Raw genomic sequence first — 25,472 nt, forward strand, 5'->3', positions numbered from 1 at the left:
GAGCGCTGACTGAGCACTCAGCACTCAGCCCAGCTCTGTGAGAGTCGGCCTGCAGCGCTGGCTAAATCCTGGGACCCGCAATTTATTTTTTGATCGCCCGCTCTTTCAAGATTTGCGTTAATCCCCATGCAGTCCCCTAGTGGAGAACTGTTCAGGGTGGGCTGATAAAGCAGAATGCACCTTCTCCAATGACGGGGACGGAGGGGTTTGGTTATTATCTTGACTGACGGTGACAACTCGGTGTGATGCACCAAAAAACACTAAACACTATAAATTTAAAATCTCAGTCATATCAATATCACTTATAAATATCAGGCAGCAGCTCACTAATGTTTTCCACCTTGCTGCTTTACTTCTCTGCCTGCGGAGATCTTGTGATTCCTGTTCCCACTGGAGCAGAGAGAAACCCTCCGCATGTAAACAGGAACATTAGTAGAATATTAATTTTCATTAGCCATGAAAACAGCTAAGTAGGAGATTTGCCGTTCTCTGTGTTTCAGGGATCCTCCGCTGGCTCTGTGGTTAAGCCCTGGTCATGGTCAGCTTTCATGTTAGATTACAACATTCAGGATTTGATACCAACTCATGGTAGTACTCCTCATAACATTGCTCTTATGAACAAAGCTGTTTTAGATGTTTATCATGTACCATCATTCTATGCAACTCCAGCGCTCTTTAATATTTAATATATAGATTGATATGCATGTTAAAAAACTGTCATCTTTTGTCATGAGGTAACACTATATCTGAATGGTCCAGTGGTTCAAGATCTTGTCACGTCTGTGCCGCTTTTAGATCCAAAGCTTGTGAGTTCGAACTTGTGTAAGGTCAGTCCTCAGTAGAGTTGAAAGTGAGAATATGTTTATGCAATTAAAAGTCAAACTATTTTGTTTTCTATTTGCTGTGTGACATGTTTGCTAAGTGCTTGGCATGGCTGTTTTGCAAACATGAGGTTGCAGGTTCGATATTTCCAAAGTGTGCAATTACTTTTGGTAGATTTTCTATACTATGAGCTTCCAGGGGGCGCTAGAGTAATATTAAAACATGATATTTCTGCAATTCCGCAATAACACATGAAACGTGAGGCGTGGCAGAACAATATTTGCACAGTGTGTTCCTCAGTGTATATAGGCCACACCCATTTGCACCTAGAAAAATTTTGTGCCATTTTTGATTTTTTTTTTTTTTGGTAAAACATGTTTTGCTTCTTTTGGCACATATTTCATCTAATCTTCACCAAACTTGCTACATACCATATTTAGATGACCCCAAACAAAACTTGTGACTTATATTGACTGTAATCGGTTACCAAACTTTTAAAGGCGTGGCCTGATGCACTTAACAGGCCATAACTCTTAAATGCTAAATTGGACTGCAACCAAATTTGGAAATGTTGTACATATAACCACACTGCACAAGTATGTAACATTTGATACAATTCTACCCACAGGGAGAACTACTGTAATATTATAACATGATATTTCTACAACTGTGTTGTCTTTGATGAAATGAAACTTGGTACACAAGTTCTCCATGATAATGTGCATGACATATTGAAGCATGGCACCAATAACCACACCTTGTGGTGTTGTGCCTCATACTCCATGTGCATGAGACAAAGGCAGGCCTGTATGCAGTCACAAAGCTTATAACAAGGAAGGGCACCAAGTCAAACAATCTCCCAGAAGGCTTTGCTCAGTTCGCACCTTGGTGTGAATTTTGTGGGAAGCCTGAGACTCCCATTTGCAGAGATGCACCAATACCACCGGGAGTCATGGCAATGCAGCTGTAGTATCACTGCAGCTTTAAATACTGGCTGCATACCAACACCCATCGCCTGTCCATTGTAACTGCCTTGGAGGAAGCTTTCTTTTCTCCATGAGCCACCTTACTAAAGGAGGTAACCCCGTGCACGTGTGCTTTTCCCCCACCAACGGGAAGATTCTCCCCTCACTGGACGAGACAAGACTTCGCCCATGTTTGCCTGAACATAATCAGTGGATCCAAGAGAGAGACAGACCACTGCTGCAACCCAGCGCTCTCACTGTCTGCAGAAGGAAGAAAAAGGATTTCCTCACGAAGACATGGATAACTTTTCTGCCCCACTCTTCTTCAAGTACGTCAACTCCGCTGTTTTCTCCGCCACGCCGCTGAGGATCAGCTTGCCGTCAAAACCGCCGACAGTGTGAAGACGGCTTGACAGCGTCCAAGTGACCATGGATGGAGGAGTCAACCGGATCCGAAGGACGTACTGAAACACACATGCTCCTCGCTTTCTGAAGCAACCAAGTAAGAGGCTTGAGTCTGTGCAGAGGCAGTGTTATATAGTGTTATTAGCTTTTAACTTATTAAGCTTTATTGCTTGTGTTTTTGTTGTTTGAATTAATGGACTGCTGAGTCCTTTTACCTGCTATACTCTGAAGAGTAGTTAAAGTTTCCTGCCTGTTTAGTTTCTGTTCACCACGCTAGACTGTCTTGTGTTTGTCCCACTCAGAACTGCTGTGTTTGTGCCACCATGAGTAAGAAAGTAAGTTGTCGATTGAAAATCAGACAAAATGCATTACAGACTGCCAACCATACGCGCACTCTCTGTGGACAAAGCAACCACTTCTCTCCCCCACACGGTCACTTTCCCTCCTCTTTCTTTCCCTCTCTTGCTACTAACCCACACACAGACACACAATCACGTGTACATAACACACACACACCTCTCTTACACATCTGACAGTTAGATAACGATAAATTAGCTACCATCAGACACGTTTGTTTGATACACTGAATTGGGTGAGTGCGGAGAGGAAGCACCATCTTGCCATGTTCTAACTAAGACACCGCGGTCACTTCCGCCATTTGGTTCTCACGTGACATGACGTCATCTCCCGAGATGTCACAAGATACGTCCTCCATCTTACGCGACGTCATCTTACCCACAGACAGACAGACCCCTACCCATCTACACTCCCAAACACACACACACTCCCGCTTACATGTGTTTTCACTGTACATGGCTATTGTGTATGTTTCCTTAGGTAGACTTAGATTTTAGGATGGTGATTTATTGATCAAGGCATAGGCTAACTTTGTTAACTTTGTTATTGTTTAATAAACGCTATAATATATTTAAAGAGAAGTCATTTGTCATTATTTTGTTTATATATTGTGAAAAGTGGCTGATTGAGAGAGTCAGAGCTTGAACTAAAACCTTCTTTGTGCACCCATGAATGTTGATATCCCTCAGATATTAGCATTCTTGGTGAACTCTTTTATGAGACTACCTTATTGTCTGGTTATTGGTCCCAGTTTCCGGGTGGTGCATTATCATTAATTAATATTAATTATTGTATTCACTTTAATAATTGATAATTATTTCTGATAATTATGAATTATTGCTAATAATCAGCTGTGCTCTTCACAAATCCAACAGTGGTCATTAGTGAAACACCACCATACTACTTATTAACTGCCATATGTCTTGCAATATTCCATGGTAACCAAAGTTAAGCAAAGTTGTACAGATGGCGATGCTGAACAAGTCTGTAGAATTTGATACAATTTCACCTGTAGGTGGTGCTATAAGATTTTAAAAAATTGCTGCTGGATCAGCAGCTTGCAGTGGCAGCAGCAGTTGGCAGCAGATGGCAATTGAAAATGCAAATGCTCTAGTCTAATTAGTGTGAGTGCTGGAACACAGCTCTCACACTCTTATCTTTGCTCTTTATTATCATTCTCCTGTATGTTTTTCGGTTGCTAACTACTTCTGCATACTTTCAGCAACAGAAACCATTCAAATATCAAAACGTTCAGCTGTTGTCATTCAGTTTTTGTTATAACTTTCATTCTTTTTTAATATAATTTTTAAAGTATTAAAATATATAATGGAAAGTCTATGGGAGGACTGTTTGAAGGTTGATATCTCAAAAACTAAAAGTGCTGAAGTAATCACACTTCATGGACAGGTGTCCCATGTGGAAATGCTCAACATATTAAAACATGATACCTATAGCGCCACCATGTGGTCAGTTTTTACGTGTTTACATCTAATGTAAAACACTAATCACGTTCATGAGTTATTAGCCAAACATCACTCATGAACAGTGAGGCCTATCAAAACAATATTTGCACAGTCAATTCAACTTAATCTTGACCAATCTTGGTACATACCATATTTAGATTACCCCCCAAAAAACTTAAGAGTTCGTTTTTGGGTATCACTTACTGTTTGTCTGAAATTGGTTACCAAAATTTTGAAGGCATGGCCTGATGCACTTAACGCGCCATAACTATTCAATTCTACATTGGATTGCAACCAAATGTTGTACATACAGTCCCATTGCACAAGTGTGCTACATTTCATACAATTCTACCCACAGGGGGCGCTAAAGTAACATTCTAACATGATATTTCTGCAATTTTGTTGTCTTTAATAAAATGAAACTTGGTAAACAAGTTCTCCATGAAAATCTGCACAACATAATGATTCACTGCATCAACAGCCCCACCTTCTGGCCATTAGTGAAACACCACTATACTACTTATTTACTGCTATATGTCATAAATGTAATATTCCATGGTAACCAAAGTTGTACAAATGGGGATGCTGAACAAGTCTGTAGCATTTTCAGCACTGCTTTGCTTTATTTCAGCTTTCAGAAATGCATTTTCTAGTCAGAATTGGTCTACACAGCATTCATGCAGAAGCATTTAATATTCAAGTTATTTTGAAAACATAATAAGACAGATGTGGTTTACAGGTTACTCTCATTAATTATACTGTTTAGGAGACTGATCACCAATCACCTGAGTAAACCTGCACATCTGACACTAGGACACGCTCCACTGTTCAGTCAATTATAAGGGATGTGATCTGGAGGAAAATCAATGCAAACTTACAGTGCTCAGTCCATAATCAATGCCATTAGTCAATGTTCTGCAGACACGTTCTTACTCTTAATTAAAATAATATTATCTTTGCAGATAGCAAAACTAGTAAAGGTATGTCAATGCTGCTATCTCCCAGCAGGCCAGTCCAGAACCACTTCTCTGACATAGTTAGACCCTTTTAGCCTCCAGTCAGAAATTTATTTCCTGAAAAACATGTTGACATAGAATCATGTGCCTGTGGACTAGGATCATTGACACTGGATCAAAAAGGTCAACTAAATGTGGAATTTGTGGAGGGTATCGTTTTTAAAATCTTAGACGAGGCGTCCAGTAACCAAGTGGTTGTGAAGCATGTTATGTGAATGTGGCATCCAGGGACCTTTTTTGTATTGTATTGTATTTTTTGATGTAATTTCTTCAACAAAGTCCAACAAATGTGCAATATACAGATCAGTATTTAGAGAATACAATCCAAGGTGATCATGCTGTAATTAAACTATATTTTAGCAGTAATAGATGGATTTCAGGAAACTTTAATGATTATCATGATAATACTGTTTATCATGATATTTTTACCTATCATAATCGTAGCATGAAAATTTGATACCTGCACATCCCTAGCTATCACTATCAAATAAAGGCAAAATGCCAAAAGGCTAACCGATGTCTAATGGTGTATGTTTATGTTGGAGCCGATGTCTGATCCAAAATTTGAGAGTGAAAAATGCAAACAACACGTGGAAAAACCTTAGCATCAAACTTTAGCAACCAAGGCTACAGAATGGGCTTGTCAGCAAAGGTCCAAAAAAAACAGAGGTTGAAACTCTGGCTTTTGACTGGCAGGGAGCATTTATAGATACATTCTCCTCAGGTTACATAACCTGTACAGAAGTAAGTAGTAGTAACAGTAGTGATTTATTTATTTTTTTTATCTTGATTTATTCACTAAATTTCCATTGCACCTAGTTGCATGCTTGTATTAATACACTAATCTTTCCTCCTCAACCAAATGTCAAAACTTAGATAACAGATATTTTTGAGATTTTTTCAAATTTGTGTTGCAACTCAGGTTTTTTTTTTCAGTGCACATACTGTTAAAGCGAATAAGAACAGGTAAATGGAAACACAACTCTTGTTTATATACCTTTCTCTGAGGAATATGTGGAAGTTCAGTTGGAATGGTTCATCCACAGAAACATCTGCTACCAGATAAAGATTCATGCTCACTGCATGTATAAATGGCCACTTCTAACATGGATAAAATCAGAAGTCATTTGCAGTTCATAATAAAACCACATAAGCAATTAATTTGCATTTGCCTGTTGAAATACTAGTTTTGTCATGCTATATATCAATGAAGGTATTTCCATGGCAACACTTGCATCACTGGCAGCGGTGGAATTGAGCAGTGGGATGTCGGAAACAAAGATTCCAATAACCACATACGCATTTGTTATGTATTCAGCCCAATAACTCAGGCATATATTGGTCAATTTCCCCAGAGGGATGATTAAAATCTAATATAATGAACAGCTTATAAAACATTCCTAAGTGCAGTAGGACACAGACATGTGGTAAACCTTTGAAGTACTGGGTGTGCAGTCCTACCCTGAGCACTTTGCTGGCATTGTAGATGTTGTCCACATACATGTTGTAGTGGTGCAGATGTGGACAGAACTGGTCAAAGCCTCGGCCGAAGTATCCATTCTCTAAATGGACCAGAAGAGATCTAAAAAAACAAAAGTTAATTGTTATATAATCAAATACACCATACATATAATCAAATAAGAGCAGTACAATGAATCATTTTTCATTTCATCAAACATTTTTCATTATTGATTTATCTGCTGGTTAGATCCCTAAATACTCGATTCATTGTTTTTCTATAAATGTAAGACAATAATAAAATATGCCCATCAAAATTTCCAAAATTTTGCCAATGAGTAATATTTTCAAATGTCATTTTTTCCCAAAAACCCACAGATATAACAAACACACCAAACAAGGAAAAGCAGGAATTTGTCACAGTTAGAGAAGCTGCAAATATGTGACACTATTATTAGAAAAATTATTCAGACATTTAATTGCTTATAAAAAATAGTTGCTGGTTAATTTTTTGTTGTTGTTGTTGATGGACTTACCGATTAATAATTTTAGCACAAATAGTGAAATTTTCAAAACTGCAAGTGCCATGATTTTAATTATGACTTACATATTAAACAGCAAAAAGTCAGCAACCGTTGATTTCACTGGCTACTGGCACTGACAACAGTGGCAGGCAAATTTACACAGCTGTACTTAACTGTGTGAGTTGGCCAAAAAATTAAAAGATTATATAAGGCTGTTGTTTTAATATGCTCTCTGCCCATTACCATTGTACTGTTTAAGCTTGACCAAAGATGGCTTTGATGAATTTTGATGACATGTTTTTTGACAAAATTACCTTTAGTCGACCTGGAGTCTTTTTCCACACAACAATCTTGGTGATCACTCAGTGTCAATTTTAGGTATCTAGCAGGTTGTTAGTAAGTCTTAGTTAAAGAGGACCTATTATGCTCATTTCAGCTCTAAATTTTTATTTTTGGACTCCACTAGAGTAGCTCTGCATGGTTTACAGTTCAAAAAACTCTTTATTTATCTTATACTGGCCCTTTATGCAGCCCCTCAATATACACAGTTTCTCTTACACTCGTTTTAGCTCCTGTCTCTTTAAGGCCCCCTCCCGATGAGCCCAATGTAAAACAAACATTTCCTGCTTTACTGTTTCAAATTAAAAGTTTTTAAATGACTAACAGTCTCTATAAATAAATTAAGTTTTATTGTGAAGAATTTACAGGAAGTAAAAACATGTTCCTCACTGAGTTAGCAGAGCTTTGTTAGCGGCGCTAAAAAACGGTCGAAACAACAACATATGGAGCTATTTGTTCAGTGGATCAGGTTTTCGTTGTCTTGTATAGCAGTAGATTGAAAACTTTTGTATTTTGGACTGTTGTGCTAACAGAAAATCTAATTTAATTAAAAAATCTAATTTGAACATCACCTCAGGCTATGGGAAATTGTGACTGGCTAGATTTTAAAACTATTTTCTGACATTTCACAGTCTAAAGAATTATGAACAGATTCACTGATAATGAAAATAACTGGTAGTTGCAGCCCCAGTATCTTAGCTACAAACAGAGGCCTGTTTAAAATACTGAAAATGATTGCAATTTAATTTTCAATGTTAGGCAGAAAAAAATTTATTAGATATTTTCCTCAAATGGTTCAGCCCTAAATCAAATATACCATACACTTGTATATCATGCTACTCTAGCCAACATAATTTATCAGGTCTCTGTCACTCATTTTTTAGGATACACAAACAAGCAGGCAGACATCATTACTGAGTCACAACAACATCCTTACCTCCAACACAGGACATGGCGGAAGTAACTATTTCAATATGTGCTGCATATATTTTGTGCATCACAGACCTTTGACGCATTCATTTCAAAGTGCTCCCCTAGTGCGCATTTAGCCTCCAGTCAAACAATATTGGACTTTGAGTTAGTGCACATTACTGCCTGAGAATGCACTGCTGCTCTGCATCAGTGGAAAGGAGGAGCTCAAATAAGGCGAGATCACATCTGAAGCATCATTTTCAGCAAAGGCAAACATGTTTAGAGAAAGTGTGGCGGTTGAGCAAAGTTCAGAGGATTGATTCCCCGTTAATGGGAGGTTTAGCAAAGGAGGCTCTGTGTGTCATTTGAAGGCCTCTCCCAGTGGGTGACGTATTTACTGGGACTCAGACATTGGGTCTCCCTTCAGGGCACCAAGGGCCACTTTGTAGTGAGAATACGCCCGCTGAACTCAGGAACAAAAGAAGGGGATCAAGGCAGAGGCAAAGCAGTCGTTCACCCTGTCAGGCATATTACAGTAACACGGATGCAATTGGTTGGGGGTGTTGACACTTGTGAAGGAGCTTGTTATCCAAACTTAGAGGTAGTACCACACATGCACACATACACACAAACACACAAACACACAGAATCCTACTCTCTAATGATGTTGCCAGAGACTTCTGTTCGTACATGCTGTAAGAAGGAGCACTTTGCCGTTGAAGTTGATTTAAATAGATTTTAATGAAGTTACACACCAAGGTAGCCTCTGTTCATAATAAGAAGATGCAGGAGCAGCCGAGAGAGTTCTAACGAGGGCAAAGGGCGGGAAAAACTGTGTTTCCGTTTTTTTCCACTCTTACTGCCAGAGGCTATTATGATAAATATGAAATTATGGATTACATTTTTTATACTTTTTTTTTACAGCAATTAAATTGTCTGGCCATCAGCAGCAGGATGGAGATAACATTAGCATTCCATGTGTGTCATGTTAATCCACATTAATTCCAAGCAGTTGCGACATCTGGGGTGGATACTGCCTCGACCAAACAATTCACACTGAGGCACCTTCATTTGGGGAGGGCTTGAACAGAGGGAAACTAACTGTTAGGCCACAATGTGAGCAAACATAAATGACTAATTAATGAAAAAAACATATATACCCAAGAATCAATAATAAGAAAGCAATAAAGCAGCATTTTCCTGATCACATGTTGAGACAGAGTGACTCGTGTCACTCCATGTCTGACTTACCTCTCATACTATACCTCTTCTCGTTATGACCCCCTCACCCCTCACTTTCAAATACATTGAATATTATATTCTCCTTATGCCAAGCACACACTACATGGCTTTCAAAGTTGTCATATCACTGTACTGTTCACAGCGACCTGACTGGCAATATCCCTGAGAGAGTATCTATCTTTGACCGCACGTTTTTTGGCAACAGATGGGTCTGCCAGAGCCATATCAAAGTAATATCACACTGATTTAGCTATTATTCATTTTATATGTCTGTTTCTGTATATTTTGTAATTATCTAATTTCTCATGTAGGTGAAACATTCAACTCTTTCAGGTCCCAGTACAGGATTAGGACTAGTACTGTTTCACAGATGGTTATGGAGACGTGCCGCTCTGTACCAGGTCATGAAAAAAAGACATCCGGAAGGTAGGCTCTGGTTACAGCCACATATTAGACTACTGTAGACAGAAAGATAATATGCTCTGTTAAGTAATATGGCTAAAATCTCATCCCACAATATTTGTATTTTGACAGGATACTGCTATTATTGATTTTTTTATGTATTTAAATTGTAATGTAAGAGTCACAGTCTTAAGTCATGAATTAATATTAACAGTACTGCAGAAATGTATTACTTTTACCATCTTTGGCAAATATAAGAATCAGTGTACTAAATGAAGTTTAACTCTTAGCCTTAACTGTTCTTTTCTTACATTGCTAGACACCATCAACCATAGCCCAAGACTTTGAATTGAATTCCACATTTCCTTGGTGTGCTTGATGGAAAACAAATCCACATACAACCTTCAGCAAAAAGTGGCAGCTTTTACCATAATTACAAGTAAGTAAGTAAGTAAGTTATGTTTATTTAATATAGCACCTTTCACAGAGCAAGGTCACAAAGTGCTTCACAAGAGTAAAATTATTAATTAATAAATAAGACCATAAAGATAGTATAAGATATAATAAAAGAAACAGACAATAAAACATAAGCAACAACATAACTTAAAAACACACAAAAAAAGCAAGCACTAGATATTGAGGCAAGACAAAGGCTAGCTTGGTATCAACAGGTATCAGACTGCAGAACATATATCTATAGGAAGAGCATTCCAGAGTGTTGGAGCCACCACTTCAAAGGCACGAGCACCTCCAGTGGTAGGGACAACCAGTAAGCTCTGCTGAGAAGACCTAAGTGACCTACTGGTGATGTAAGGGTGAAGCAGGTCAGAGATATATACAGGTGCCTGACCATTCATGGCTCTATATGTGAAAACAAGAACTTTAAAATGAATCCTTAACTTGATGGGAAGTCAATGTAAAGATGGTAAGATGGATGTGATGCAAGTTGTCCTGTTGAGCCTGGTCAACAGCCTTACAGCCGGGATGATATAAAAGCCTGAATAATCATCTCTAGTTTAGATTATGATACAACAGACCTGGGTTTGGCAGCATTTCTTAAATGGAAGAAACATGAACAGGTTAACGATACGGTGTGTTGATTGAAGTGCATAGGCTGATCAAATATAACACAGAGATTTCTAAGATTAGAGCACAGCTGAAGAAAGGGACCCAATATACTGAGCAACCTTGGAAGCTATGCTATCTGAGGCAATGATAAGGACCTCAGTCTTATCTGTGTTTAGTTGTTAGAACTTGTTAGCCATCCAATCCTTTATAGCAGTCAGACAATTGCGCAAAACAGATTGTCAGTCTCACCAGGCTTAAGAGATACATGCAGCTGAATATCATCAGCATAACGGTGATATGAAATGCGTTTAAATTTGCTAATATTATAGGACTCAAGAGAGAACTCTGGCGCAGCAGTTTCAGATATGTAGGGACCAAAAACCAGTCTAGTCCAAGAACCAGTCCAGGGCGCTCCCAGAGACAACCACCCACTACCTAAGCCTTTCAATCAGGATGCTGTGATCTACAGTATCAAAAGCTGCACTAAGATCCAGCAGTACCAAAACAGAGCATACACCCACATCACAAGACATCATTATGTCATTGGAGGCACTGAGAAGAGCTGTTTCAGTGGAAAGCTTCTGACAGAAACCAGATTGGAATTTATCTAAAATGTTGTGTGCAGTCAAGACAGCGGTGAGCTGTTTGGCAACAACTTTTTCTAAAACTTTTGAGATAAAAGGCAGCTTAGATAAAGGCCTGTAGTTTTTGGGAAGGGATGGGTCAAGGTTAGTTTTTTTAGAAGAGGCTGAACAACCACATGTTTAAAATAAACTGGGACACAACCAGATTGCAGGGAGCTGTTTATAATAGAGACCAAGCATGGACCAATAGACCCAAGTACATTTTTAAACATGGATGTTGATAAAAGATCTACAGGACTGGAGGAAGGTTTCATGCTGCCCACCAAATCAGTACGGTCTGGCAGGGAAATAGGAGAGAAGAAATCCAAAATTGACAGTTGGGTTGGATAGGCATAAAAGGGGGTAGAGGAGGAGATGATGCTAGCACTGAAACCTCTAATCTTATCCACAAAGAAAGAGAGAAAGTTGCTGCGATCCTTATTTGAAAAAACAGGCACATCAGGAGGTGCAGGAGTGACAGTGTTGCTGATGGTATCAAACAGGACTTTAGGGTTGCGTTTACTGGAGGAAATTAGGTTGGCAAAGTAGCCCTCACATCTTTAACCATGTTGTTAAACTCAGTTAAAAGGTCTTTGTGATGGAGACGGTGCACATGGAGCTTGGTGGATTTCCATAGTCACACCCTCCAACGTTTATACTGGAAATAACAAATATTGTCATTTACTTGGACCAGACAAGGACCATCATCATGAGAAGACAACACTGGTCCTGGGTCAAAAACTACAGAAAATTTCTCAGCTGAGAGGTAATTTAAGATGTGAGAGCACTTTACACATTTACTGGGCAGAGAATCTAAATTACAAGACAGGTTGAACATAACACATTCATGGTCAGTAACATGCAGCTGCTCAAAGCAAATAGAATCAATATTTAAACCAAATGTAAAAACCAGGTCCAGGGTGTGACCCCTAATGTGTGTAGAACTAGAGACATGTTGAATAAAATTAAAAGACTCAGTAACATTAAGAAAATGAATGAAATAAATGAATATTAAAATCAACTACTAATGATCACTAATGATAAATGACAAAAAGTCACTGAATTCAGACATAAAAGAACTATTATAACCAGGGAGTCAGTAAAGTAAAATACAATAAAATGGATTTGAACTCCCTACTTTGGTCATCTGCAGTTCAAACAAGGAGAAAGTCCCAGTGCTCACCGTCAGGCAGTTCTAGAGTACAGTCTAGACCTGCTCTATGTGAAAAGTGCCCTGACATAACTTCTGTTATGATTTGGTGCTATATAAATAAATTGATTTGACTTGACTTTGAAAGCATTTCCTGAAAACCACGACAAGTCCTCCACCCCCACCTGAGGTCCTAGTAGTGCTGATAAAATACAGTCTGGTGGGCACAGTTCAATTTGAGGGCTGTATCCAAGCTCCTCTGCCAAGTCTCGGTCAGAAACAGAAAATCCAAGCTCCTTGAGATGAAAAAAAAATCATTCAATAAGAAGGACTTATTTGCAATGGAGCAAGTATTTATCAGCGCCATTCTAAGGGGAACAGACCCAAAGCTGGCAACAGCAGAGGCCCAAGCCAAGGGGTGCAGGTAACTAGGCTCTGATCCGCCAGGAATTGGACCAGTGAAGTTGTTAATCCCAGGAGAGGACAGTAGGGGGGCTAGCGCTAGAAAGAGTGGCCTGAGACAAAACCGGAGAAAAAGAGGGAGGTTCCAGGGGAGGTGTGTGAAGTGTAAACAGTCAGTCATGTGGAGAGGACTGGACCGCATGCAAGGGCAGACAAGGGCGAGTGATGGACTAGGGCCCGCTGAACTTTCCCCTGCCTGAGCCTTTGCCCAACATAATAACGCCATGCATGTTTGTGGGTGATGATGCATATCCTTTAAGGCATGACCTCATGAAGCCATATCAGGCAAATGGACCATAGTCAAAGGGTACTAAACTACCGTCTCTCTAGGGAACAGAGAGTTGTAGAAAATGCATTTGGCATTCTTGCAAACAGGTTGAGGGTTTTCAGGTCCACCATATGCTTGAAGCCAGACAATGTGATTAAGATAACTATAGCCTTTCTATGCATTCATAATTTCCTCCACAAGCGCAGGTCTGAAGCATATACACCTCCAGCCTTTGCAGACTGGGAAAATGCTGACCACAACATAGCTGATGAAGCCTGGAGGAATCAAGGGATGTGGGCTTTACAGTCAACATAGAGGGGAGTGAAACCAAACATGAAACCTACTGTGTGATTATTTTGTCTCACCTACAGGTTGCATTCCTCGGCAGGAGGAACACATTTAGTATTGTAGGGATGTCACAGTAGTTATTTTTGTAAATTAAGTATGTTTTTCTTGTTATGTGTGTGTTTATATACATTTTTCACATTTTTTACTGCATTACCTTCTAAGGAGTTTGTATTTTGAAAAGTACTATACAAATAAATATTATTATTATTAGTATTATTGTGGTTCTGTTATTGATTCAACACCCTTGATACAGAATGTCTTGTATAGTTTAAAGATATATATATACAAGTTGCATATATTTATTGATGTAACTGTTTCAATTGCATGTTTAGACAGACTATTTTGTAACCTTTGTTTCAAACATTTATTGAAAAGGTATATAAAATAACATAAAGTGTATAAAATAACAATCTGCACATTACTTTACAGGTTCCAACCAGTGTCAAAACTGTTTTTTAACACTGCAATGTCAACATTGCTTTTATTTCTTTTACAACAGTAAAATAAATACAAAATTGTGTTCACACAATCAAAAAAGCAACAGTATAGCAATTTCGCCACAAGGTAAAAACTGAAAAATAAAGAACAATCCACATATAGTATAAAAAATAGCTGTATAAAACCAAGTAAATCAAAGATTGTTAATGTAAACAAAATTGAAGGAGCATAGCTTTTCACAGGCTTTCACTCGGATTGTAATTTTGCGGTGTTTGCAAAAAGCTTTGAGGTCGAGAACCCTCATTTGACATGTACTGAGGATGGGACTGTATTGGTAGCGAAGGTGGAATGTTTACGGTGCTGGTGGTGCCTATGAGGAGGAGGATCTATTCCTTTCAGCATCTTATACCATATACCATATTCACGATGTTCCTTTTCAATCTAGTTAGATTGACTGGGTCTCGTATTTGTCCTAATTCAGATGCTAACTGGTTTTCAAATGTATTGAATGCATCAGGAGTTGGGTCAGCACCAACTTTTGCTGGCATTTGCTTTAAAACAACAAGCTTCTGCAGCCCAATGTCAGATTCTGACCTCCCCTTGCGCTTGACTCCCCCTGTACTTGACTCCTTCATCTAACCATTCAAAGGGGGATGTACATAATATACTAGCTGATGATGTGACAGGTCTCGACAGTGGTATCTGCGACTGTTCAAGTGATTCTGAAAGATTGACCTGATCTTCTGTGTCATCCTCCTCACATGTGCACTTACATTTTATACTTTGTGTACCTCATACTAATTCATTTCTATAGTACTTTGCATAAAAGCTATATGCAAAAGTCAGGAGTGCACCCCACCATTACATATACAGTATGTATTTTATAGTACTGTATACTCGTACTGTAGATGATGCACAGTGAGATTGAGTTTATTAGATTCTTTCTCAATGTAAAAAACTGAATAAAGCAGAATTGAGAGATATATTAGAAATATATTAAAAACCTAGCGAAGAAGACAAGAAATTAAAATAATAGTAGTGTTTGTAGTCTGTTGCTACATATGTTCGTAGACTGTATAACTTACTGGTCTCACATGGATGGTGAACAATGTGTTGTTTTATGAAATCCATGAGCCTGAGGAGCCACATTTGCCTAGGTTTCAAGAGTTTCTTCCCACATCATGTAGTCATCATGCAGTCTATCTCTCGTCATTACAGTATCATAAACTAGTTCCTACTGGACTAATGAAAAATCAACCTATTTTGCTCACCTGACTGTTGAAGAGAATTGGCAATTTCTTTCCAACTCTTTTCCTTCTCAACCCGGAGGTGGTACAGCTCATTGGACACACTGAAAAGGCATTAGTGCTCCTGCCAAAGTTCAACTAAATTTTTCTCCACTTCTCAGGTCCAAGCAGATCACAAAACTTTTCTTGTAGCCATGCTTGTTGATGTTGTCGTGTTGCAGGTGTTACAACTCCTCCCCCTGGTTTCCCCTCACCCCGTGTCTTGCGATTGGCTATACCTTGTCACCACCCACATTGCCAGTCACAACACATTTCAAACTAAAGGATTTGGACTCACAGACAGGTCCAGATATTTAGCCTGCTTGATATCTTTCAGGCGTCTGCGGTGCATCAGCGGTCTCACGGACCGTGTCTTTAAACAGTTCCCACATCATCCCACACATCGAGCACCAAGCGAACACCTTTTTGCCTCTGGTTTGAAGCTTTCACCAGCAATCTCCAAAAACTGTTGGCGAGTGGAAAATCAGGGTTATAATCATGTAGTGTGATCTCTGCATTAGCAGATCCACTGACAGCTCTTTCAAGTTGCTTATTCATGTGTGTCATGTTAGCAGCTTAGTTTGCTGCTTGTGCTGCCTGCTCTCTTTTCTCCATAAACAGTCAGAAGCAGAATGAATGGCATGGCATATCAATATATTCACATCTCCTTTTCTTATGTAATTTGCCGATACTTAATAAAGGCAGAATTCATTAACTATTCCCACTGCACTCTGGAGTTAAGTAAATGAAGACAGGGACATCACATGAAAATGATGTCCCTGTCTTTGTGAAGATCAACAACTGACAAGGTCAGTAAAAATATTTCTCTTAGCAATTCTCATAAGAACCTGTGTGGATTCACAAGCCATTGTAGGATCCTTCAGTTCTATGCTCCATGCAATGTCCACCTCTAAATAAATGTGAGCCAGGGTTTCCATGCTGCTGGGCCCAAGCATCAGGGAATTTAAAAAAAAAAAGTATTTAAAGATGTTTTCTGAACTGTAGCATAGCTCCTTTAAGGAATAGCTTCACACGGAGTGAGTGTGTGGTCGAGAGAGAGAGCAAGAGAGCGCATGTCTGTGACAAAGAGGCTTGCAGCAACCGGAGCAGACAAGATGAAGTTAGCAGTATAGCTGTGAACAGTGCAATGTGTGTACAGTTTAGGCTATTTGTCAGTGAATAAATATTACAACTCCTCAAGACCCAAGCCAAGTTCCCGTGTCTTGCTTGTTTGTGCCAAAAACAAGCACCGACACCCAGTAAGACATGAGAGTAGCTGCTCGCTAACAGCTAGGTGTGTTTACAGCAGAGAGCAGGAGGGAGGATATACGTCTCACTCCAGTACTCTGTGCTGCGACTCTGCTGCTGCTGACAGTCATGAAGCAGACACTTCAGTGTTTCCCCTATAAAGGCCAAAGAAAAATTTTTTAAATGCCAAAAATAACACCAAATATCCATTTATTCGGAAATCAATAGCTGTTGGGAGCATCTGAGCAGCGCTGTTTTGAAACGTGAGTCAACGTCTGAGTCGTTCCCTGGGAAACTCCAGGTAGCATAACTTCTTTCAAGGAATAGGGCAGTGCATTAGCGAGTGAGAGGTTCAGTGAGCGAGCGAGCGTCAGAAAAATGACTGTGAATGTGAGCGGAGCAGAGGAAAAGGTTAGCAGTAAGTTGTCAATCTGACAGTAAATGTACAGTACAGACTACAGTGTGCCAGTTAATAAATGCTGCAGCTTGTCAAGACCATGAAAAATCACATCTGTTGTTTCCTCAACCGCTGGAAAAGTGACGGGCGTTAGCTCCGAAGTTAGCAACAATGAGTTAGCCTAACCTGACAACACTAAACAGAGAATGAAGAAATGTGCAGCTGCTAATCCAACCCCCCACCCCCAGGGGAAACACTGGACTTTCTGTTTATAATCATGGCATCCGTCATCTGAGTAAGTATTGATAACACGTAATATTTTATAAATTAAGAGTTTTTGGAGCCAGGGTAATATGAACAACCATCATGTCCCAGACGATTTTAGCCAAGCTGAACACAAAGACTGGAAGCAGGGGGAAGCCTGCAAACCTTGCTCTGTCAAACATAAAAACACACCTACCAACAACTACAAAAAAAAGTTGTGTTACTTTTATGATGTACTGTATTGACCATTGTGTCCTAGGTTTACCATCCAAAGTAAAATGAATGATTTACATTTTACCAGGGCCGGGAACTGTTTGAATTTTTTTCATGCTAATGAAAGAAAAACAGTACAATTATAATTTGTTTTCCTTTTTTTTGCATTTGACAAAAGAAACCAAAGGGTCAAATAGCAGTGTCGCAATATACTGGTATTGATGATAACCGTGATATTTAGATAATGAAATATTGATATCATGTTAATAATACACATATGATAATATCGTGTAAATAATCCGGTACCTCTTAAAACCCCTTAATGTTCCAACGGCCCGTCCACAGGCTGTCACACTGTTAAGTGCACAACTATGCTATATACACAACTCTTGTCTTTAGAAGGGTACTCATTTGACACACTTTTGGAAAGCTAAGATTCTTGTGATTCGATTGATGCAAACCATTTCAGCATGGTACAATCAATGCCAACAACTATAAAATTCACGCTATTCACCTATGAAGCCTCATATTATTCCACTGACTGATACAACTCGGACAAAAACAGTCCAAAACATATTATTACATCAATTAATATCACATCTAATTTTAAATTAGTAGGCAATTTCCTAATCTTCTCGCATATTCTCCGTCATAACTCGCATTTGCATGTAAACATGAGCCACATCTCAGTATCAAAATGGCACCTGCACTCTGACCTTTCCTTCCTTGACCTTTCGACTGACACCTCACTTGACCTAATAGGAATTTCCATGTCCTGTCCACAGCCTACAATAGCCAACAAGAGTCCATGCTGAAAGGAGGTGCCTGCCCCTCTTCTTTCATGTAAGGACTGAGCCAATAGGAAGAGATTCTGCCGATGGACTGGCACTTCAAATAGCTAATGAAATTCCAAAAATTATCATATGCTGCTTTATTGCTTTTTATAAAGGCACAACATGGAAATTATTAGGGCTGTAGTCAACCAAAGAAAATCTTGGTCGACTGAAATCTTACATAATCATCAACTAATCGATTAGTTGTGGGATGTTTTGAATACACCCTTGTTTTCACAGGTAATTTGTTAGTCTGTTCCTCCTGCCGCAGGAAATAATGATGATGTAGCACTTTTCTCCTTGTGAAAGTAACACAGCAGTTATTCAACCAATGAGAATTTGGTCGGATGAGAGCAATATTGACCCACTAATCGACCAGTCGACCAGGAGACTACAGCCCTAGAAATTATGTAAATATAAATAGTTTGCTGTCATTTACTTTTTATATGAACTGCTACTCCACCATAGCACTTGTTTTGACTCTTTTATATGCACAAAGTTTAGTTTCAAGAAGGGAACAGAGCACTACAATATGTTTATGCTTCAGTTACTCTGAAGCAGGGGTTATTTGGTGCCTCTCAATGGCCTTTTTTTGGAAGATGGCTTGACATACCCTTAGAAAAACATGTAAAATATTCATTTTCTTTAGTATGTACAGTTATGGTTACCGACTCTCCTTCCACCTCCCTACACTCAAAATTTGAATGTAATTCTTTTACCAGAGAAGAGGCAAAACACACAATAAACAAAGTTAAAGATGATTTGACTGATAGCATTTTTTTTCAATTTTTCGATAGATATCACGAAAATATCATGATTGTGAATTCTTTTGGCCACGATAATCATGTTGTGAAAATCTGATATCATGACAGCCCTAGTGTCAAATGTTAAATATTGTCTAAACACATACAGCTACAAGAACTTTGGCTAAATATAAAAAGCATATGAACTTTTTATTTTAATCAGGAGCAATCTGATTAAAGAATATGAAAACAAGATTTAGAATCTGACCAGCCATTCAATACCCATTGCTACGAACACATTTGGGTTGGTACCAAAAAAGTACTGACCCAGTACCCAGCCCTCTATTTGACAGAGACAGTGAACTCGTTGACAGAAGCAGCAGCAAGCTCTTTACAGGCCCACTTATCACATAGAACCTGTTTGATACATTAAGATACTGACAGTATAATACTTGATGTTTCATGTGTGACAGACAGATGAGAAAGTCACTCATATATCCATCTACGAGAGCTAATTATCACCGCTGTTGATATCAATTATTCTTGGCACCTTCACACAGATATACCAAATGTCAGAGTGAAAGAAAGTGAAGACACTATGGGAAAATATAGAATCAATCCCTTAGCAGTGGTAAATCAGTCTAGCACTAACAAACTGTCTCTCCATGGACTGTTTCTTAAATGGAGTGCTTGCCATTATGTTTCAACCATTGATTCAATAAGGGGCTCATAATGAAGATGTATGGGAACCACGGAACCATTTATCCAATACATCAGGCTGTGTAATTCATACTTCAGTCTTCATTGTAGCACTCTCAACAAGAAAGCTTGTCACTCTGCTGAGGATGAGGGCCTGAGGGAACTCACACCACTCATTATTTAGTCTGGAAATGGAATCCCCAATCAAAGGTATCCCACACACTCACTGCACTGTTTGTCATGCTGTGCCAACCCAGTCTCACATCAAAATGTGTAATAGCTATGTTGGTCCACAGCGCAAAACGTATTGGTTTCACAATAACGGCTCTAAAATTGTGATGCCTATGTTTTTGTTGGCCTATTCCTTTCTATTGACCTGTGTCCATGTCATGTGACTGCCAGGCTTCTGTCTGCAAAAAAAGGAAAAAAAAAAAAAAAAAAAAAGGCTGACATTCCTTTTATTCACAGAGGAAAAGATAGTTTCTCTATTAAAAAGTGTTTTGATAACATTTTTAGCGAGAGATGTGCATTTTATTTTTATAATCTTCATTCAGTGACTGTGATGTTTAGTTTGTCAGTCATTACAAAGATTTTTTCATTCTTTCTGTCGTTGCTATGATGGTTGCTATGGACGATGCTATCGCCGAAACCACATAGTTGCATGCTGTTTGAATCATTGTTTTTGCATTGTGTAGTTATCTGAGCTGTTATGTTATTTGTTATTTTATGCAACTGTGTGATGATGTTTTAACTGTTTGATGTTCTTTCAATAATAAGTGTGGATTTTAGAGCACTCTTAGAAGGAAAATTGAAATTGAAATCCAGAATTTGAATTTTTGTGATGGGCTGACCAGAGGATCCACCCGCAAGTATTTTCCACACTGTCATTGTGTTAAGGTTTTCTTTATATATAGAGAGAAAATTCTTAAAAGGTCTCTGTTTTTATTTTTTCTCAGTTGTTGCATTGTACAGCACCTTGTAACTCTGGTTTTGAAAGGCGCTTTATAAATAAAGTTTACTTACTCATTTACTTACTTTTATTTGTTTTTCAACCAAATATATCCATATTTAATTTTATTGCAACAAGTTAGTTTGTTTTTGTTTTATTAGTAACATTAAGTCTCGTATTTCCACGTACAGTCATTTAATTTTGAAATGAAAATGTATAGTATTTTATTTTGAAGTAGACGCCGCTGAAGATTTTAGCGTAGTCAGATTAAACTTTATTTGGCACGCAACTCAAGTTACTACAAGCCAACCAAAAGCCTGAATCCTCAACTTAAACTCCTGAAGAACAACAACAACACTTGAAACTGGACGTCTACTTCCTTTCTGAGGGCAAGCGTTCAGAGAACATTGGGGGGAGCTGGAAGCCATATTTTTGAAAGGGGAGTGTTGAGGTGTTCTTGGGGGGCGTTTGTATGTGTCTGTTTTTAATGTCAGTTTAGTCCTACATTCAAATGCACATTTTCACAATTTTATCATCAGACTTCAGGGTTTTCCCTTTTTTCACAGTGCTGTCCAGTGTATTTTCCTCTGTTTTACACACATAACTACAGTCAAATTTGTGTATTTGGCTCTGACTGATTCCAAAATGCAGGTGACCTACGTTTAACACTGTATCTGAACACCTCCTGTGTAGACGCCGAGAGCTCTCGCTGATGCTGCTCTGCTAAACATGCTCTACTTTCTGTGTAGATGCAGGGAAACTATGCTGAGCCTCTACCACATTTTGCTGTCATTTATGGTCGCGCTAGCTCTTCTCTGTCCTCTACTCTGCTCTATTTGTCAGTGTTTGTGTTTAGCTTAGTTGGTAACGTATTAAAATTCGGCAAATTCTTGTAAACTTAGCTACTGCCTAGACTTAGCTACTGGCTCAAACCAGCCTTTTCTCTCAATCAGCAGCAGAGGGAGAAAAACAGGAGGAAAGACTGACAGTGACTGATATCTGTGTTCTTCATTCTTTCTGAACTTCATTCAGTATTTTCATGTCAGGAATATTTTCTATTTTACTAAGATTTTTTATTTCTTTCCAGTGAGATATTATTGGATTTATATAGTGACCAGCTGATGGAAACATTACTGTTGTTGCTGCTGTAGAAACAATATTTTGTCATATTTAAAATAGAAATCTATTCTAATCCTATTCTGAATTTATTCTTTAAAAAAAAGATATATGTATATGTATATATAATTTTAAAGAAAACAATCTTTAGTAATTGAAAAGAACTGTTAAGAGTTTTGATAAAGAACCAGACTGATAAGTGCAGGCCTATGGATTAAGGTAAAGGTAAACAGGTAAACTATACCTGTCCCTAGAGCTGGCTAGTGGCTACAGCCTGACTATGGGAGGATGAGAAAAATCACAGTTCAAATCCATTCACTATAAGCTTGTTTCGTGATTTTTTAAATTTTTTTTTTTAATGGCACACAGTGCGTTTTTTTAATAAATAATTGTAATGATAATAGTCCAAAATTATGTGAAAATGCATAGTTTTTAGTCAAAAAATACCATGTCAATGGTGGCGCATGCAGATGCAGCAGCCAGTAGCTCCCTAAAACTTTGCTACATTTTTGTTTTAATTTCCTTTTTTTCGCCTTTATTACTGAAGCATGTATTACTTAGCCAGAAATACACTCATCAGTGTTGGAAAAGGAAGTGTGGGGATTGGACTTAAATGATCAGTGCCATTGGCTTCTCCCGAACACCCAGCTGGATCAGCCACACCAAATGTCACCACAAGCAGTGTGATCACCCCAGGAAGAGAGGGAAGAGAGCCGGGAAGAGAGCTGGGATCAGAGCCAAGCTAATATAGCTTTAACCTAAGGCGATTCCTCTACCCAACCTACTTCTAGCTAATGTCCGCTCACAGGAAAATAAATGGATGAAATAAGACTCAGGCTAACTCAGCAACGGGAAATCAGAGATTGTTGTGTTCACATCTTTACAGAGACCTGGCTCCATCCCGACATCCCGGATCAAGCTATTGCACTTGATGGGAGGACCAACAGAACACAAGACTCTTGTGAGAGAAGAGGAGGCAGACTCTGTGTTTACATCAATGATGCTTGGTGCTCAAACGCAGTCAGAGTGGATGGACAATGTTTACCAGATGTTGAGTTTTTGATATTACGCTGGTGAATTCTCTGACTAGATAATATGGTCGACATTTTGTTTGTTGTTGCTGTTTACATTCCACCGGAACCACTGCTCTAAGGAGTCAGATGTTCAGTTTTTTCCAGTAGGTATATTTGTTTTAATGTTTTTTTGTAGCAAAAATTAGCATTAGCATTAGTTTTATCACAGTAAACCATAGACTGTAAATGCACCATGCCAACCAAGCTAGCAGATAGCAGATAGCAGGTAGCAGATAGCGTTAGGGTCAGCTCCATCCTCTCGTCCAAATATGCTCACTTCTGGCTCCAAAAATCCAAGATGGCGATCGTCAAAATGTCAAACTCGAGGCTTCAAAACAGGAGTCCACAAACAAACGGGTGGCGTCACGGTGCCTATGTCCATTATTTTTTACAGTCTGGTCTTGGTCTTGGGCTTGGGCGTGGCAAGTTGGCTGGATAGCACCCCCTAACAATTTTCAGAGTCAAAGCCCCCACCTTTAAATTTGATGTAGATTGAAGAAATTTGGTAGGCAGATGTAACATCTGCAGATGTACAGAAAAGCGAACCAAAGTCCAACGGGAAGTCAGCCATTTTGAATTTACTGTGCAATTTTTGTGCAGTTATTGCCGTTTACAGTTGTCGTAGTCTAACAAATTCCTCCAAAAGAATTAACCAGAGCAACTTCAAATGTGTCATCTAAAGACCTTTGCAATGCTAAATTGCAAAGCTTTGGAGTTTTCATGGAACACTGTTGCCGTGGCGACACAGTGAATTTTGATGTTTCGCCATGAAACACGAAACTGTTGTAACTCTAATGAACATTGTCCAATCTCTGCCAAATTTCTAATTTCCAGGCCTGAACATATCTACATGTCAATACTGAGTCATAGTCATAGCACCACCTACTGACAACCGGAAGTCAGCCTTATGTGACAAACATAAGAGTCCAGGCCTGAAGACATGCCCGCAATAAAAGCCCTTCAACTGCAGCACGCCCCTGCATGCACGAAGGTGCAAGGGCCCGATCATAACTGTTTGCAGCTTTAATTATTACTTTATTTTTGTACATTTTGATTCTTCTGTGATGCATTTTTTGGGAGCACACACCAGGACACATTCTTTGTACGCTTGCATTGGGTCATAAAACAGATTCTGATTGATGGGCTGTCGTGCTGACATAAAATCCCAAAACCACGAATCATAAAGATACAAAAAAACATCTGTATTTGATAACCTGGGAATGAGAACGGGTTTGTCTTTTCAGCCCTAATCCTAACCCTAACCCAAGCACTTCAAGCCTTCCTCAAAGCCTGTAGTAACGCCCTGGATTGTCAGCACTATTGTAATCTCTGAAGATGACTCGTTTTGGTCACTATTTCATTTCATTTTATTTAACAGCTCAGATACTGACACAACCCAAAGAAATGATTCAAACACCACGACACTACGTGGTTTCAGCGATATCAGTGTCCATAGCAACCACCATAGCAACGATGCCTGAATAAATCGCCATAATAACTGACAAACTAAAATTCATACACAATCACTGAACGAAGATTATGAAAATAAAATGCACATTTCTTGCTAGACATGTTATCAAAAAGCATGTTAATGCCCAAACTACGGTAAAATATTGCATTTTCCGCTGAGAATAAAAGGAATGTCAGCTTTTTTTTTTGTTTTCACCATGGCTGTATAAAGAGAACTGGATACAGCATTGGAGGCATGGTTCGGTTTATTCCTATGAAAGGTGCTCAGTGGCACATGAAACCAAAAAAGCCACTTCCCGCTGTAAAGAAATTACCCGGATGAAAATACTGTGCATGTTCTATTACGCCCATCACTCATGCTCACTAGAGACTTCTGCCAACTTAATCAGCTAACTTCCAGTTTAGCCCTGCAGCTAACTTGAATGAGGATAAAACAATTCAATTGTGCGGCTTTTCTAGATTTTTGAAATGTGATTGGACTAAATTGATCTTATAGTGAGACCAGTCATTTCGCGGGGGTTGTGACGCTCAAAAAAATTAATCTGCTAATTTACTATCGTCTCTTTCACAATGTAAGGCTATGGGAAAAAGTCTCAGTGTGCATCACGGGATGTTGCAATTAGACAGTTTGGCTGCTGTGTCAAATTTGCTTCAAAGCCTGGTGCTGTTCTTGTATCCAGTTCTCTTTATACATCCATGGTTTTCGCAGACTGAAACTTGACAGTTGACAATTGTTTCAAACTAATCGGGCACTACATACCAACTCAGGCAGCTCAGTTATTTATGGACGCTGTGATTTTCTCTCATTTTTTGTATTGTATGACAGTATGGACTCAAACATCACCATCCACAATCAGACACCTCACATCCTGATACAATCAGGCACTAAAAATAATGGACAAAAAGCCTGTGCTGTGGC

General features: G+C 38.9%; 1 protein-coding gene across 1 annotated transcript in view; it reads right to left on the minus strand.

Annotated features, from left to right (window-relative positions):
• Positions 1–25,472, minus strand: part of arhgef39 (Rho guanine nucleotide exchange factor (GEF) 39) — a 106,886-nt gene that overhangs the window by 65,416 nt on the left and 15,998 nt on the right. Inside the window, exon 4 of the mRNA XM_044343815.1 lies at positions 6,490–6,610. Within this exon, the coding sequence (XP_044199750.1) occupies positions 6,490–6,610 (121 nt within the window). The remainder of the gene's footprint in view (positions 1–6,489; positions 6,611–25,472) is intronic.

This window comes from Thunnus albacares, chromosome 23 (genome assembly GCF_914725855.1).
Source record: "Thunnus albacares chromosome 23, fThuAlb1.1, whole genome shotgun sequence".
NCBI lineage: Eukaryota > Metazoa > Chordata > Actinopteri > Scombriformes > Scombridae > Thunnus > Thunnus albacares.